Source organism: Phascolarctos cinereus, unplaced genomic scaffold, assembly GCF_003287225.1.
Source record: "Phascolarctos cinereus isolate Bilbo 61053 unplaced genomic scaffold, phaCin_HiC Scaffold_9;HRSCAF=440, whole genome shotgun sequence".
NCBI classification, from domain to species: domain Eukaryota; kingdom Metazoa; phylum Chordata; class Mammalia; order Diprotodontia; family Phascolarctidae; genus Phascolarctos; species Phascolarctos cinereus.
The window spans coordinates 230,461,200-230,477,920 of NW_027556402.1; the positions used below are offsets into that span (position 1 = coordinate 230,461,200).

Genomic DNA, 16,721 nt, shown 5'->3' on the forward strand with positions numbered 1-16,721 from the left:
GTTTACAGAGTTAGGGATATTTAGCCTGGAGAAAAGAAGGCTTAAGGGGAGGAGGATAATAACTGTCTTCAAGTACTTGTGGGGCGTCATGAGGAAAAGTGATTAGGTTTATTCTACACCATCATTGTAGAGGTAGAAGAATTGTTCATCTAGTCTAATTACCTCATTTTAAAGATGAAGAAACTGAGGCCTGAGAAGGTTAAATGATATACCTTGCATCATACAGGTAGTGATGCATGGCAGAAATGAGATTTGTACCCTGGTTCTTTGATTCCAAATCCAGTATCCTTAGTAGGGGACATGCTGGCTACTCAGAGTTATAGAAAGGGAGATTTAGGTTTGATGTAAGAAAAAAATCTTCCTAATAACTTTTTAAAGGAAATAGTTCAGGTATGGATTGAATTAAAATGGTCTCTGTGGTCCCTTCTAATGCTGAGATTTGTTGACTCAGAATTAAACTTAGCCTCAGGCTTAATGGGCTCCACCTGGAGTCAGTGAGTTCTCTCTTCATTAAGTATCTTTGAAAAAAGGTTGAATGACCACTTATCACATGTGTGGCAGAGGGAATTATTGTTCTCGAAGGGATTTCATAGAAAATGTGCCTTGAAAATATGTAGATTATTAATACCTTAAAAACCTATAGAACCTAGAATTTCTTATAGGCAGCATTTAAATGTTTGTGTCATTTAATTTAAAAGCTTAAATATTTTTGGCAGTGGTGAAGTGTGACAAGTTTAAAATTATAGGTTTTCATGTATGTGTATACATATATGTGTGGGTGTGTGTATATATGTATATGTATATATATGTATATATCTGTGATATCTGTCTATCTATCCATCTATCTCCCCTTTTAGTAGTGTTTGGTTCTAGCTTCTTCCTCTCTTTAGGAGGAGCAGCACTTTTCTAAGTAGAAAAGATTTGATCTAATTTATTTTTCTGATTATAGACTTTGTGTGTAGCATAGTAAAGAGTTGTAGAAGATTAATTTTTATAAGTTATACAGAATACTTCCCAAAACACAAAACAATCATTTTGTTAAGTAAAGCTCTCACAAGATGCTATTCTAAAAGTTAGTTTATTTCAGATTTATGATTTGTGTGAGGTTTTTTCCCTTCTGTTTTATCTCATTTTTCTTTATATTTCTAAAAATATTTGGTATCTTTAAGGCTTTTTAACCTTGGCACCTAGATTATGAATGAGAAATTTTGAAAGTAAAAATAATAGTGCAAATATCACCAGGTGATGAATAAAAGAAATATAGCCAAGTTCTTCAGATAAAATGTCTGAACTACAATTTCTCATCATCTCATTAAAGTAATATTCTAGAAAAGCTTTTCCCTCCCCCTCTTAAAGTCTTTTTGTGTTGCAGATTTAAATTCAGTCTGTAAAAAAATTAGTTTGAAGCTTGTTATCCAGGCTTTAAGTAGAGTTACATTTTCTTCTGTTTTTTTGAGGGGGGAAATAAGCTCTGCTTCAGGTGTGTATATACATGTTTACAATGAACAGAAGACTTTTTTCACTTATTTCAAAGAATAATTAATACCTTCTTTGTAAATATCTGTATTTGGTTTACATTAATTTTAAAAATTCTAACATAAAGAAAATTCTTTTTATTAAGTTTTTAATTTTTAAAATCATTGTTGTAATCAGTATCAAGCTTATAATAGAATTGAATTCAGGTTCTAGGCCTTTGAATCCCAAAATATAGGCACAATGAGATTCTTTTCATAGTTATACTGAGTTACCTACCAGTGCCCAATTAAAGTAATTTTAATAGATTTTTCAAAGCATGAAACAGAATGGAAATGTTTTCTACAGTTTCTCATTGTGAAATAAAGTGACCTTGGAGATGGGTGGAGGGAACAATGACTTCATAATATCTTAATGCCACATTATAACCATGTATTATACACAAATATAGGAACTTTTCTTATTACTAAATTTGCTGAAGCCACCAGAAATTTATCTAGATTCACCTTTAGAGTTCATTTGGTTAAAAAAAAAAGCCATCGTGCAGAGATAGGAAGAGGTATAGGTGTAGGACACATAATAGTGTAATATTGTTAATATCCATATAGGCCCTCAAGTGCCTAAGAAAGACATTTGTCCAAGAAAACTTGAAAGAGAACACTCTGATAATATCTGAAATGGAAAGAACACTTCAAAGTTTTGTTTTGGTTTCTTTTTTGTGAGGCAGTTGGGGTTAAATGACTTACTCAGGGTTACACAGCTAGTAAGTGTTAGGTGTTGGAGGCCAGATTTGAACTCAGGTCCTCCTGACTCCAGGGCCAGTGCTCTATTCACTGAGCCACCTAGCTGCCCTAAACACTTCAAAGTTTACAAAGCCCTTTCCTTACTCTAATCCTGTGAAATAACTACATGTATTGAGGTTCAAACCCAGGTCTTTCCTGGCTCTCCAAATGCAGTATTCTCTACACAAAATAGTAGTGTAGAGCAGAGATAAATGGTATCTCCAATTGAGGATATCAAGTGCAAACAACATTTACCACCTGTTTTATGCTGAGATGAACAAGATGGCCTTTAGAACTCCATTTACATTCATCTGTACTGTTCATTTGTTGAGTGAAAGCTGAAGGTATTTGACTATTTTACAGGATTAGGATGGATTACCATGCTATCATGAGACTCCAACTCCTCCCTAATTTTCTCAGTTATCTTTGGACGTGTGCTGTCCACACCACACAGTACATACCTGTTAGGTCACTGCTGCCATCATTTTCGGTAAAGTTGGAGATTGGTATTAAACCTGGCTGGGAAATTAAATTTGGGCAGAGAGGGTGGTGGTGAATGGGTCTTTATTGTGGGAATGGGGAAATCACAGAATTTAAAATCTCCTATTATAGCCTACAGATTTGCTGTGTACCACTTCCCTTTTTTTCCACACTTCTCTGCATTTTTATACAACACATCTATCTAGGGAACCTGCAAAGGAATATATAAAGAATCTTTTGGCATGGAGATCTGCTGATGTGGCTCCCTCTACTATCCCACATCATAATCTGTTTTGGCTTACTAGATAAACTCTGGGGAGTTGCCTACAGTGCATAAAGGTTAAGATGTTAAAAAAAGGATGTGAACCCAAGTCTTCTGACACCAAAGCGCAACATTCTCTTCACTGTGCCATGTTGCTTTGGTTTTAGGGCATTATGGTATTAATGACAATTAATACATCAACATGCTAAGACAGAATCACGTAAGTATAATTTTAAATTAATTTAGGTTTCAATTACTATTGCCTTGTATTGCCATGTAGCCTATTTATGTAGTCATTTTATAATTAAAAACTAATTGTTACGAGTACCTGCTGTTGCTAGTACTGTGCTAGATATTTTCTCATCTTTGTGAGGAGGAAGCATTTTTTGACATTTAACAGAGGAGGGGGAATTGAAATAGAAGTGGAACCTACATATTAGGGCTATGGAATACTTCTAAAGCATATGCTTTAATATTTTCTCACATTTTATTCACTGTCATGCATCTCTTGTAATATTTTTTGGTAAGTAGTAATAAATTTCAAATTTAAAATGTAAGAAAAACATGTTTGTTTTGACAACGGAAACCTGTTAGTATTTTAAGCTTAATATTTAAAATGTATTTGTCACTTAGACTGCGGGCAGCTTAATGTTAACTTAATTATTATAATTTTTGTGTTCCTTTTAGTTAACTTTATAATTTGTTTTTTGGCTAGATTCTTTTTGAAGGTGAAAATGTGTACCTATGTAATATGTATACTTGGCTTTATAGTTATTTTGTTACTCTGTTGTAAAAATAGGTTAATTCCAATTAGATACCCAGTCATGTGAACTAAAAATTGTATATATGAATTTCTGATTTAATAAAACTAAGTACTTTTGGATAGCGAATTTTAAAGTTCATGAATTTTCAAGAGTTATTCCTATTAGTATTTTTTTTTCCTTATAGGTAAGGATGTAAGGTATATGTGAGAATTTTTCATTGTTATAAAATCTATACTACATACGTAGATATTTATTTGTTTGTGCTCTCCTTTTATAAATACCGGTTGTGTTTTTTTTCTCCTCATAGGTATGCATTCCTCAACAGCAACTGAGCTGTTTGTTACTGGAGCTTTGCCAACCACTGGAACGTTTCCATCAACATCCACTCTTTCCACTTATCAGCATCCCAACACCTTCAGCAATAGAAACTTTGCTACCACCCCACCTCTGACACTTCAAGATTCAACTTTCAGTAGTACTTCAAATGGTATTTTAAATCCTCATGACCCTTTGCTACAAATCAAGACTTCACAGGGTACTATTCCAACCGCTTTGGCATTTGAACGGCTGGGCAGTTCTGTGTTAAGTACCAGTATACCGCCTCAGTCTTCTACATATCGTTCAGCTCAAGAGTCTGCACCCCATCTCTTACAACCTCAGTTTAGCTTGTTGTCTTCACCCCCTTGGAGGAGCCCAGCAAGCTTCTCAAGCCTATAGCTCATCAGTTTTTACTGGTTCTACTACATCCATTGAAAGAGTTCTTCGAGAATGTAGTGTTATTAAACACCATCAGCGGCCTTCAAATGCTCAGTCTCTTCAGGCACAACTGACTAGTTCACAGCATTCCTTACCTAGTTATTTTTCAAATGCCAGTGTAGCTGATTTTCAGGATACAACCAGGCAGCCATCTTTATCTTGTAACCCAATTGGAGATTCTACTCAGGTGAGCAATGGAGGACCACAACAGAAGACCTCTCAGGTCTCAGTGGGAATGGCTCAGTCTTACCCATCTACAGTTCCATCACCCAGCTATCTTCCTACTTCAAAAGGAAAAAACTGTTCTACAAAGCAACCACCAAGGTCACCTAAGACCCCTAAACCTCAAAGTGTGATGCCTCCTGTGCTAAAACAAAGCTATTCCAAATCTTTACACAACCAGAGTTCTGTGATATCAGGCCAAGCACAAATTTATTCTACAGCTCAGCTACCCAGCCTTTTATCAGTTAGCCAGTCCCAAAATTATGCTTCCACGCAGTCACATAATGTGCCATCTATTGTTCATTCACAGGTTTACACGCACAATAAAGCTGAGAAGTTGCCACCCTTGTATAAAACACTGACTTTTTCTGGGCAATCTCAAACAGTAACTTCTGAAAGTCAGACAGTTAGTTACTCCTCTGATCAACAACAGGTTTTATCTTCAATTACAAATGAGAACTACTCTACTCAAACAAGAGATATTTCTTCAGTTAGCCAGTCTCAGAGCTATTCTTCTGGTCACTCTCAGGGTTTATCTACTGTCAGTCAATCACAGGTTAGTTTCTCATCTCAATCACAAGTTTTGTCAGCTGGTAGCCCTTCACAAAACTATACTTCAGGTCAGTCTCTAACATTAACATCATCTTCTCTTCCATTTTCTTCTTCACCTCAAGTTCAAAATTTACCAGCTTCTAGTTCAACCCAGAATTATATTTCTATGCATTCTTCTCAAAGTGCTCAGACCCAAGGATCATCGTCACCACAGTCACATAAATTTTTGCCAACTGCCCAGTCATCTTTTGCATCCCCTGTTCATTCACAAACCTTACAAAATAATAGACCTTCCTCTGAAGCAAAATCTTATGCTGAAAGGAAGCCTGATTCTACTATGTATACATCCTCAAAACAAGAAGATGATTTTCCAGTGCAAGATTTACAAGTGTTACAACAGCCGGCATCTCTTGAATCACCAACCCAAAGGCTTCCTGATGGAGAAATTAATGTTCAAGATCCAGCTTACGGAATTTCAAAGGCAGACGATAGATATCCTCAGAGTGTAATTAGAAGTAATTCTTGCCTTGAAGATCAAGTTGTTGGTGTTAGTCTACAAGAGCAAGAAAAGGAGGAAAGAATGGGCAGCTCTATGACACACCTTACCCAGTCAATTGGGCCAGTGCCTAATGTGTCAAGCCATGATATTAAGAAAGCATCTAATTTAATGCAGACTTCACAAGTAAACACAAATACAAAAGAATTAAACCAGCAACATTCTCTTCTGCCTAAGGTTCATGAAGTACAGGTCCAAGAACAACATAATCAGGCTATTCACCCTTCACCACAGATTCAAATTCAGACTAATGCTTTAAGACAAGTTCATCAGCTACACTTGCCTAATTCACAGGTACTTCTAGAGTCTGGGTATGACTTGCAGATTTTTCAACAGTCAATTTTACAGGCAGGCTTAAGCCAAGCAAAGATATCGACACAGATACAGCCTGTTCAGAGTTCTCAGCAAATAGTACATCCATTCCTTCAAATGGAGGGCCCTATTATTCAAAGCAGTGGTGGACATTCTCAGCAGCAGCTTCATCCTCAAAATTCTGAGGTTATTAAAATGGATCTCTCAGAATCTTCTAAACCATTACAACAACATCTGGCGACAAAAGGCATTTTTAATCAACCAAATCAACATGATTCAAAGAATCAGTATGTTTCCCTTGGTTCCATGTGTTTTCCAGAGTCAATACTCCTCAGTGATGAGAGAAACATTTTATCAAACGATGACATCTTAGCAGCTACTGCTGCTGCTTGTGGGGTTACACCATCTGATTTTGCCAAATCAGCTGCAAGTGAAACACTTCCAACAGTTGAGAATGGTGATGACCCTAAATCCCATTTTCAGCAATCAACAGATATTAGGCATGTGACTCCAGACTTCAACTCTCTGACAGCCATGGTTGGAAAACCAGAGAATCTCAATAACATTTCCTTAAATGGAGGCCAAATTACTATAAATCTTTCATCCATACCTATAATTCATTCAAACAATATGAACCTCGATCAAAAGCATCTTGAAACTTCTGATCAAAATATCACTCCCTCAGCAATTGAGGAGCAGCAGCAATGCTCTGATACAGTGAACAAAACCTCTCATATCACTAATGAATCTGAAGAAGACAATGAAGTCCCCACTGATGGCCTGTTAAACAACAGAGACCAAGAGTTTGTTACTAGTAGTAAAAGTCTAAGTGGAGAAAGTGCCGTTTCAGAGAATGAATTTCATGTGGCTAGTGACAGTAGTGCCACAGGGTCCCAGAATAAAGTCTCACTTCCTCTAATGGTTATGGCACAACCTGGGGATATGATCAGTGTCAAGACTGAAGATGACGACCAAGATATAATACAGTTCAACCTTCAGAAGAAAAAACTTACAGGAAAGGGGCTAATGAAGGAGGATGATAACAATAGTAACCAGAAACAGGTAAAATGGCCCCCACAAAATAAACGTCAGAATTCTTCTCCTAGTTCAGAGTGTTGTCATGATGGTTATCAGCATCAAGAAAAAATGAGACAGAAGATCAGAGAAGTTGAGGAGAAGCAGCCAGAAGTGAAAACAGGATTTATTGCCTCTTTTTTAGACTTTCTGAAATCTGGACCCAAACAGCAGTTTTCAGCCCCTGCTGTACGAATGCCAAATCGGACTAGGCGGCCAGGGACCCAGGTTGTTCGTGCACCTTGCCACACCCAACTCCCAAAGACTTCATCTTCTTCATCTGCAGTGTCTAGAAACTGGGGGCTTTAGTCCTTCTAGAAAAATTGATGAACTCAAGAAAAACTTTGAAGCTTTACCTTCATTTTCTTCTGATGATGAAGATTCTGGAGGATGTAGTAATGATCTCCAGAAGAGCATCTCCACTGTTTTATCTACTTTGGATGATGCTTCTGATAAAAAAAATAAATCAGGTAAAATTTTCCATTGGCAGTCATGATTGTAATTTAGCATTAGCATAATAATTTCTAGAGGTATTATCAGTTCTAAGTTTTTTTTTTATTAAAGTAGGCACAGAGATGGGAATGGGATGGAAAATATTGGTCTGTAGGTGACATGTGTCTTAATTTCAAATGACTTTGTCAGGAAGAAGTGATTACCTTGCTGGAGTGGATGCTACATTGCTATTATCTTCCTTGGGGGTTGGGGTGAGGAGTGGAGAGCGGGGTGGTCATATCTAGCACTTTCTTTCATAGTGGCTTCTGACAAATAATTTAAAAATTGTCTAGAAAAATTGGAAAATTCATTTGAAATACTTTGGGAAAGAACTTTATCCTGTCTTAGGCAAGGCAGTTGAGGTCTGGATTGAAGGAAAGACAAGGAGCTAAGTAAAGGTTAAGGAAGGTATGAATAGATATGCCAGCAGGATTGCCAAGCTCACCAACCAGGATAGCAGCTAAGAGCTTTCCTGGAGACAAGAGTTGACGTCAGATCAGTTGACGTGGTAAATGTGGTCACCAGAGTGTGGGTGGGCACACATGTGTGCATATGTGATCGTACTTACATGTTCATTTGCATAAGACAGACTGAGAGTTGGTTGATATTAGGAGATAGAATAGAAAGCAACTTAAGAGAGAGCTCCAAACAAATCTTATTATAAGAACATGGAGCAGTTGCTACCTCCTTTTTAAAGCAGCTCAAACATTTCCTTAGTCAGGCTTGCCCCTAAAGTCCTTAGACTTTAAGGGATCCCAGGGTTGTGGTAATCTTCATAAAGCAAGCTCTCATTATCTACTTAGTCATCTTATCTATTCCATTCCTATCAGATGGCAGGATTTCTTCTGTAAGATTTGACTGTTCTGCTGTGGTTTTGAAGATGCTTCTCACCCCCGTTTCCCAGGTGTTAGAAGATTCTGACCACCAGATGAAATGGAACATTGGCAATTTCAGTGGGATTTTTTTTGTTTATTTTTAAGTGGTGTTCTAAGAGTCAAACTCTGTGGTACATAGTTTCATTTCTCTGGATTTGAAACAATCTTTAATTTACAAAAGTGATGCCAAATAACTGATGTTCTAAAACTCTTTGGACAAAGTTTGATAAGTTTATATTTAAATATGTAAATATGTATCCTTGTGTAAGGACTCTCTTCTCAAGAGTTGTTCTCTGATGTCTCACTATGGCATAGAGAGAATCCTGGGTTATCAAAGGCTGTATAGGCAAAGTACATGCTCTGGTAGGTCCCACCAAGTTGGAAAGCATGAAATTGTATGTTACCCAAGGACTGACCTAACGTAATTCAGAGAGATTTACCACCATGTTGGCTACATGCATCCTGCATGTATTTTTCAACCATTTCATATCATTGGGGGGGGGAGTTTAACTTTATTGATGTATTTTGTTTTAAGATCACCTTTATCTCTCAACGTGCCCCTTGTTCCTTCCGCTCCCAGAGTTATCCTTTTTTTTTTTTTAAGAATAAAAGTGAGAGGAAAGAAAAAAAAAAGTCATCAAAACTAACAGCATATAACTAAGTCTGACAGTATGTCATTCCACATCTGTACTCTTCTTCTGAATCACACTTAGGCATTACAATTACATAATGTTAAATTTCAGGTTTTTTTGTTCTTTGAGTTATCTATGTTGTTTTCCTGGTTCCATAGATGTCTCTTTTATCTGTTCCTGTGTCTTCTTTGTATTCTCCACATACGTTGTTTCTTGAAGTGCAGTAATATGCCATTACATTCCTATATCACAGTTTGTTTAGCTATTCTACAATCATTGAGTACTGGTTTTGTTGGCTGTGTTTTGCTATTACAAAAAGTGAGGCTGTAGACAGACTTTGGTGTGTGGGGGATCTGCCTTTGATATCTTCGGGTGTTTGCCCAGCACTGGGTTCTCTGGGTCAGAAAAGCCATGACCATTCTAAAGACCATCTACAAGGCAGTGGAGGTTTTGGATGACAATTCAGGGAGTACTTTGAGGAAAAGGAAGCAGCACTGCTGTGTATTGACTCTCAGCTGCAAAATTCCCCCAAAACTCCCAAGTGCAAATCATATTAAAATGTAATTGGGAAACATTTAACAAAATAAATAAAAATGCAGTATAACTTAGATAATGTTTTTTAAGTCAGTTTGCTGCATGGGATCCATTTCGATTTGAGTCTGACACCACTGCAGTACACAATAATGGTCTAAAGAAGTAGTAGGGGTTAGTGGAAAGGGTAGTGTGACTAGAGTCAAAGGCCCAGGGTTTAAATTACATCTCTCATACTTGGTAATTAAATGACTTTGGGCAAATCACATCCATGAACCTCGTTCCTTCTATAAAATTAAGAGGTTGGATTAGATGGCTTATGAGGTCCCTTACAGGTCTAGATTTCTGATCTTATAATTATGGAAATTTTAATAAAAATCACTAAATTCTTCACATATCCAGCTTTCTTTTCATATTTGGGGAGGGAACTATACTAATAAAGTGTGAAAAAGTGAGTACGAACTCTTGTTTTTAAAATTTGATTGTTTTTGGTTTTCTATCAGTCGTTGCTATATATACACCCCTCTCCTTGGTGAGTCTTTCTTTTAGCCAAAGGGGGAAAGAAGTTAAGCAGGAGGGTGTTTGTACTTCTTAAAAACAGAATTTCTAAAGATGATTCTTTGATATTTTTAGTGTAGAATTAATGGAACAGTTGTTTGTGCCTAATTGAATTCCTGAGATGGGATATGAAAAACACAGGTTTGAAATTATAGTTTCAAGGTGTTTTAAGTAATCTTGTGAAGTCTATAATCTCAACAAGGAATGATTATAATGAAAAGAACTGAGAAGAAAAGAGTATACAACGAGGAGAATAGCTAGATTTTCCCTTCTTTAGGTTCTTCTTCCTGGGATTCTGATTAGGGGTAGAGGTAAAGTAGGCAACCACTTAGGACAGAATACATAAGGAGAATACAGTAAGAGTATAAAAACATTTGGAATGCCAGAAAATTCTTTTTTGACCCTGAATCACGCAGGTGGTTATTCTGTGGTGGTATTTATTGGCCAGAACAAAAGAATCAAAGCCTCTGCTGCAGGATCTCCAGACTGGGGACTGTGCACTTGAGAGCTCACAACAGTTGGTGGGAATGTATGAAGAATGTAAGTGCCTGCAGCCTCCCTGTTCTTGCTCAGATGGTTTCAGCCAGAGGCCCTTTTACTTGAGTGGATGTTATAGCGGTTCAGCTGGGCTCCAGCAGTGGCACCGTGGACAGACTTGGCAGTGGTCCTCAGCAGTCAGACAGATGTGGCACATCAAGACTGTCAGGGCAGCCTCACATTTCTTCTGTTCCTCTCCATCGGTTTTGAAAAATTTTGGTTGGTGGTGATGGTGATGATGGGAACAGATGAAAGCTCAGCAGCAGCAGCAGTAGCCAAGGAGAGGTGGGTTGGGAAGGTGAGTGGTAGGTGATACATCAATCGGCAAACATTTGTAAAGTGCTTATTATGTCCTGGGCAGTGTGCTAGTCTCTGGGAATGCTAAGATACAGTCTAGCTGGAGGAAACAATGATAGGGAATAGGGGGTGCCATTAGTAGCTGAGCAAATCTTGAAGGGTTCCTTAGAGAAGGCAGCACCGGAGCTGAGTCTTAAAGGAGGTACTTAGAAGGTAAAAAAAATTTTATTTATAGGTATACACAATCAAAAACATTTGGAAATGATTGTTTTAGGGGGTGATACACACTGGAAAGTTTGTAAAGCCTACGTAAGGCACACAAATGCCTTGTCCTAAGTCTCTTTGGAATATCATACAATGCAAAAAAATTATTAGATTGTAATCTCTTTTGCAGATATATTCTTTGTTTTTTTCCTCAGTACATTGCACAGCATGCATTGCTTATAGTGTGTCTAAATGAATGGTTAGTGTCGGTCTTTCTCCTGAAAGGTCTGCATATCACTGAAGAGGTCCTATTTGGCTCATAGGTGAAGGGCCTCTCGTCCTGAATTTTAGTCAATAAATCTCTTATTCCGTGATTCAAAAGCCAAGAACAGGAATGTCTTGTTTGTGGCACAGCCAGGAGGCCACTGTCACTGGATCAAAGAGCGCTCGCCGGGGAGTAAGATGTAAGAAGACTGGAAAAGTAGGAGAAGTGGGATTATGAAGGGCTTTGAATGCCCAGCTGCACATTGTATTTGATTCTAGAGACAGAGGGGAGCCACTGGAGTTTATTGAGTAGGGGAGGGGTATGATCAGACCAGCAGACTTTATATTAGTCCAGGTGAGAAGTGATAAGGGCCTGTACCAGACTGTTGCCAGTATTGGGGAGAGAAGAGGGTCTTATTTGAGAAATCTTACAAAGGCAGAATTCACAGGCCTTGGTAACAAAATGGATATGGTTGGGGGTAGGTGAGAGATAGTAAGGTGTCCAGGAAGACTCTATATGGAGAACCCCTGAGGGACTGGGAGGATGAAGTTGCCCTGTACAGTAATGGCAGTGGTTGAAGTTGGGGAGGGCTCAGGGGAGAAAGATAATGAATTCTGTTTTGAACATGGTAAGTTCAAGAGGTCTCCTGGACATCCAATTCAAGATGTATGAAAGGGAGATGGAAACTGAAGGTCAGTAAAGAGGCTGGGGCTGAGTAGGTAGATTTGAAAGCATATAAGGTCACACAGGTAATATTTGGCACAGCAGAGATTCAAATCTAAATCTTTTTACTCCAGATCTAGTGTTTTTTCTACTGCTCAGGAGTACACATTCTTTAAATACTTATGCATTCTTTACATAGGCAGTGTACTTATAAAGATGAGTCTACTGTGGAATATCACTAGTGAAAGCCTTCCAACTTCCCTCTCGTCAAGGATAGCTTTTATGTATGAGTACATTACCCTCAAAAAATTATGTGTAGATGAGAAAGTAAGCATATGAGTTGGTAGTTATTCCTCCTTGGAATCTACTTCTTACTTCCAGGACTTTTTCCCTTACCATAACAGTGTTCTTACCCTGGAAACTCCCTTCACTAAAATCTTTATTAACATTTTTTATTATAGCAAAGAATTGGAAATAAAGTAGATGGCGATCAGTTGGGGAGTAGATAAACTAATAACATTGATATAATGGAATATTTTATTTTGCTGTAAGCAAAAAAGGCATGGTGAATACAGAGAGAACCTTCTAAAGAACTGCATGAACTGATGCAAACTAGAGTAAACAGGCAGAACAGTGTAAATGGGAAGTACAACCACCACAAAATAATTCTGAAATTATCAAGAACAAGTTTGGCTGAAAGAAAAGATAGGAGAAGACATCTCCCATGCTTCTTTGCAGAACTTGGAATCCACAGGTGTGAAACACTGTATGTAATAGACTTTCTCCATGTGTCATTCAGTTTTTTAAAATAGTATTTTTTCTAATTACGTGTAAAGACACATTTTCACATGAATTTCAAAATTTTGAGTTCCAGATTTTCTCTCTCTCTCCCATTCAAGATAAGCAGTTTAATGAAGGTTATATATACATACAGTCATGTAAAACATTTCTGTATTAGTCATGTTGTGAAACAAGGAACAGACCAAAAGAAAAAAAAAACATGAAAAAAATAAAGTGAAAATAGTATGCTTCAATCTGCATTCAGAAGCCATCAGTTTTTTCTCTGTATATAATAGCATTTTTCCTCATGAGACCTTTGGAATTGTCTTAGATGCTTGTATTGCTGGGAATAGCTAAGTTATTTATAGTTGATCATTGTACAGTGTTGCGGTTATTGTGTACAATGTTCTCCGGTTCTGCTCACTTCACCTTGCCTCAGTTCACATCTTTACAGGTTTTTCTGAAATTTGCTCATCATTTCTTGTATTCTCGTATTGCTTGTATTCCATTACATTCATGTACTACAATTTGTTCAGTCATTCTCCAGTTGATAGGGATTTCCTCAATTTCCAGTTCTTTGCCACTACAAAAAGACATGATGTAAATATTCTTGTACAACTAGGTCCTTTTCCCCTTTTTTTTGGATCTCTTTGGGATACAGACCTAGTAGTGATATGTCATTCAGTTTTGCTGAATTTTTTTTCCTCTTCCTCCTTTCAAAAAAATTCATTATGAGGTACAGTTGTCTGAGAGGGGGGAAACTATAGAGGAAAATCTAAGCAATATAAAAACAAAAGATAGCAATAAAATGTACTTTTGACAAAATTTTAGAGAGACTATAATGTTAGAGGGATATAGGTCCAGCAGAAGGGTGAAGGTAAAGGGAGCCCAGTTTGATGATGCTTAAGAATCAGAATTAGGGCCCTAGCTGAAGTTGTGGCTGCTTTCCCCCAGGGTTCTTAGGAGGGAAAGAACCCCAGCACTAGAGTGGCCACCACTCCCATAGATCCAAGACCATAATGCCTTTCCACAATGGCAGAATCTGAGCTACTGCTGTTGGACTCTTACCATTGGCCTCTGTGTGGTCCTGCCCATGGTCTTCACCATGGGCATGATCGGGCACTACGTTGTCCATCCTGCTCTAGAACAACAACAAATATCATAGAGTCAAGTCCTAATTCGATGAAGAGTCCCAGGGTCGAGCCAAGATGGTGGTCTGACTGTCAGCAAAAGTGCAGCCAGGTTCCCCTTTGCAGAATTCCTTCAAACAGACTTAGAAAATGCACCAGATGGAATCCTGATGGGGGAAATTCTGAGAAGTCATTTATCTAACTCAGATCAGTATAAAGAGGTGGAGAGGTCTGAGGACCTTAGGAGTGGGATCAGGCCAAGCAAATGCTATGGGTGGAAGCCGTGTAACAGGGAATCATGCCTGGGACAGGTGCCAACTTTGTTGCCCGCTACTCAGTCCCAGGTCACAGATCTAGAGCAGACCTAGGGATTTGTGTGGGGCGAGGAAGGTGCCATTCCCTAGTAGGAGGATTTGGGCCAAAAGAAGAAGTTTAGAAACCAGCAGCAGTGTATCACTTTGATCCCAGGAGCAGATCAGGGTCTGTTTCACCATCTAGAGGCCATCCTGCAGAGGATTAACCAGGACAGGAATCCCAGACCAAAGGGTAGCCTACAAGTCTCATTCTGAATGAACAGAATGTTCTGGCTGGTTAATAGGGACCAAGTCCAGCAATGTTCTGATTTTGCTCAGACCAAACTCAATGTTAGGAACTTGCAGGGTTCAGACCAGGGAGCAGCAATCAGATTTTACTCTAGTTGAAACCACTTTGGGACCATTGAAAATTTGGGACCAGCCTTTTCCCTGAGATCCTAGGATGAGACAGTTACTCAGTACCCCAAGAAAGCAGCAATAGGATGTGGCCTGATCTTCCTTCCAGGGGTATTGCAAAGCTTAGCCCTAACATCAGACCTGAAGTTGAGAAGTATACTGGAAGAATTAGCCAAAAAAATAATAAATAAAATCTAGAGCTATTGTGGTGACAGGGAAGCTCAGGGACACAAACTCGAGAATGTCTCCAGTACATCTTAAAGCAAAACCTCAGAGAAAAACAGCTTGTTCACAAATTAAACTAGAATTTCTAGAAGAGATACAAGAGCTTTTTTTTTCCCCAAGAAAGTTAAATGTTTTTGTAGAAGAAATGAGAGCACTTGAGGGGAAAAAAATGGGAAAGAAATGAGAGCTATGGAAGAAAGAATTGGAAAGGGAATTGACAACTTCAGAGCAACAAACTCCCTGAAAATTAGAATGGACCCAGTAGAAACCAGTAATTCCATAAAGTAACAAGAAATAACAAAGTCAGAAGACTGAGGAAAACACAGACACATGTGTATGTGTACACGGAAGAGATTAAATGGAATCATAGCAAAAACAACTGACCTGAAAAATAGATTGACAGAAAATTTAAGAATTATTAGACTCTGGATGTCACAACCAAAACCAAAACAACAACAACAAACAAACCTAGATATTCCATTCCAAGAAATCTCAAAAGAACACTGTTCAGATCTATTATGGCAAAGTAGAAATAGCAAGAATCTACCAGTTTCCTGAAAGAAACTCCAAAATGAAAACTCTCAAGATCATGATAGCCAAAATCCAGATCTTTCAGGTCGGAGGTTCCAAATCTATTTGGACTACTGCTCTCTTTTAAGAAAAAAAAATTTACTCAGCACTCCACTGGAAATCTACTTTTTAAAAAAAATTCTTTAATGTTTTTCTTTGAAATTTGCATCATTTTGAAAAAGTACAAAATATTTTGTAATGATGCATCTTAAATTAGATAATTGTAAATTTGTGGGTTTTTTCCTGCATTGAAATTTTGGTGATGCGGTATTGCATCATGTAATCATATCGTATTGTAAAGAAGTCATTACACACACATATTACTGCCAGTGCATGCTGGACTTCCCAGCAATGCATAACACTCGTCTGCTAACACTTGCTTGTTAAGACCTGTTAGTGTACTTGACCACTGATCAGTTTTACTTGTATTTTGTGTTTATTTGGAAAATAATGTAATCACTACAACTTTTAACTCTTGTTACACAACAAATGAAATGTGTATGAATGGTTTTTCAAAATTTTCTTCTCTTCTTTCCTTATGTTTCCACCACCCCATTATTTTTATTCAGTGCCCCCCAATTGCACCTGAGGCTACTGCTGCTCCCCTCCCCCCCATTATTCCAGTGTGCCATAGGGAATGATATCACCCACTTTGGGAACTTCTGTTCCAGGTCAAATTAAAAAAAAAAAAACAAAAATAACCTTGTAGAGCCGGAAAGAAAGATTTCGAATATTGAATTGAGGAGCCACAATTTGGATCATAATTCAGCTGCCACCAATATAGGATGTGGGCTTGACAATTAGGAATAACTTATCCAGCTAAACTGAGTATAATGCTACAGAAGGAAAAAAAAAAAAGAAAGACCTTTAATGAAATAGAGAACTGCCAAGCATTCCTGATGAAAAACCAGAGCTTTGTAGAAACTTTGAAGTTCAAAACACAGGAATAAATAGAAACATGGATGTAAAGAAAAAGGTAAACCAAAATAATTAACTAAAGAAGGATAAATGGCTTGTAT

General features: G+C 37.8%; 1 protein-coding gene across 1 annotated transcript in view; it reads left to right on the top strand.

Moving 5' to 3' along the window:
- QSER1 (glutamine and serine rich 1) overlaps window positions 1-16,721 on the top strand; it is an 86,410-nt gene that overhangs the window by 48,080 nt on the left and 21,609 nt on the right. Inside the window, 3 exon segments of the mRNA XM_020963938.2 lie at window positions 4,069-4,439; window positions 4,441-7,524; window positions 7,526-7,703. Of these exon segments, the coding sequence (XP_020819597.2) occupies window positions 4,069-4,439; window positions 4,441-7,524; window positions 7,526-7,703 (3,633 nt within the window).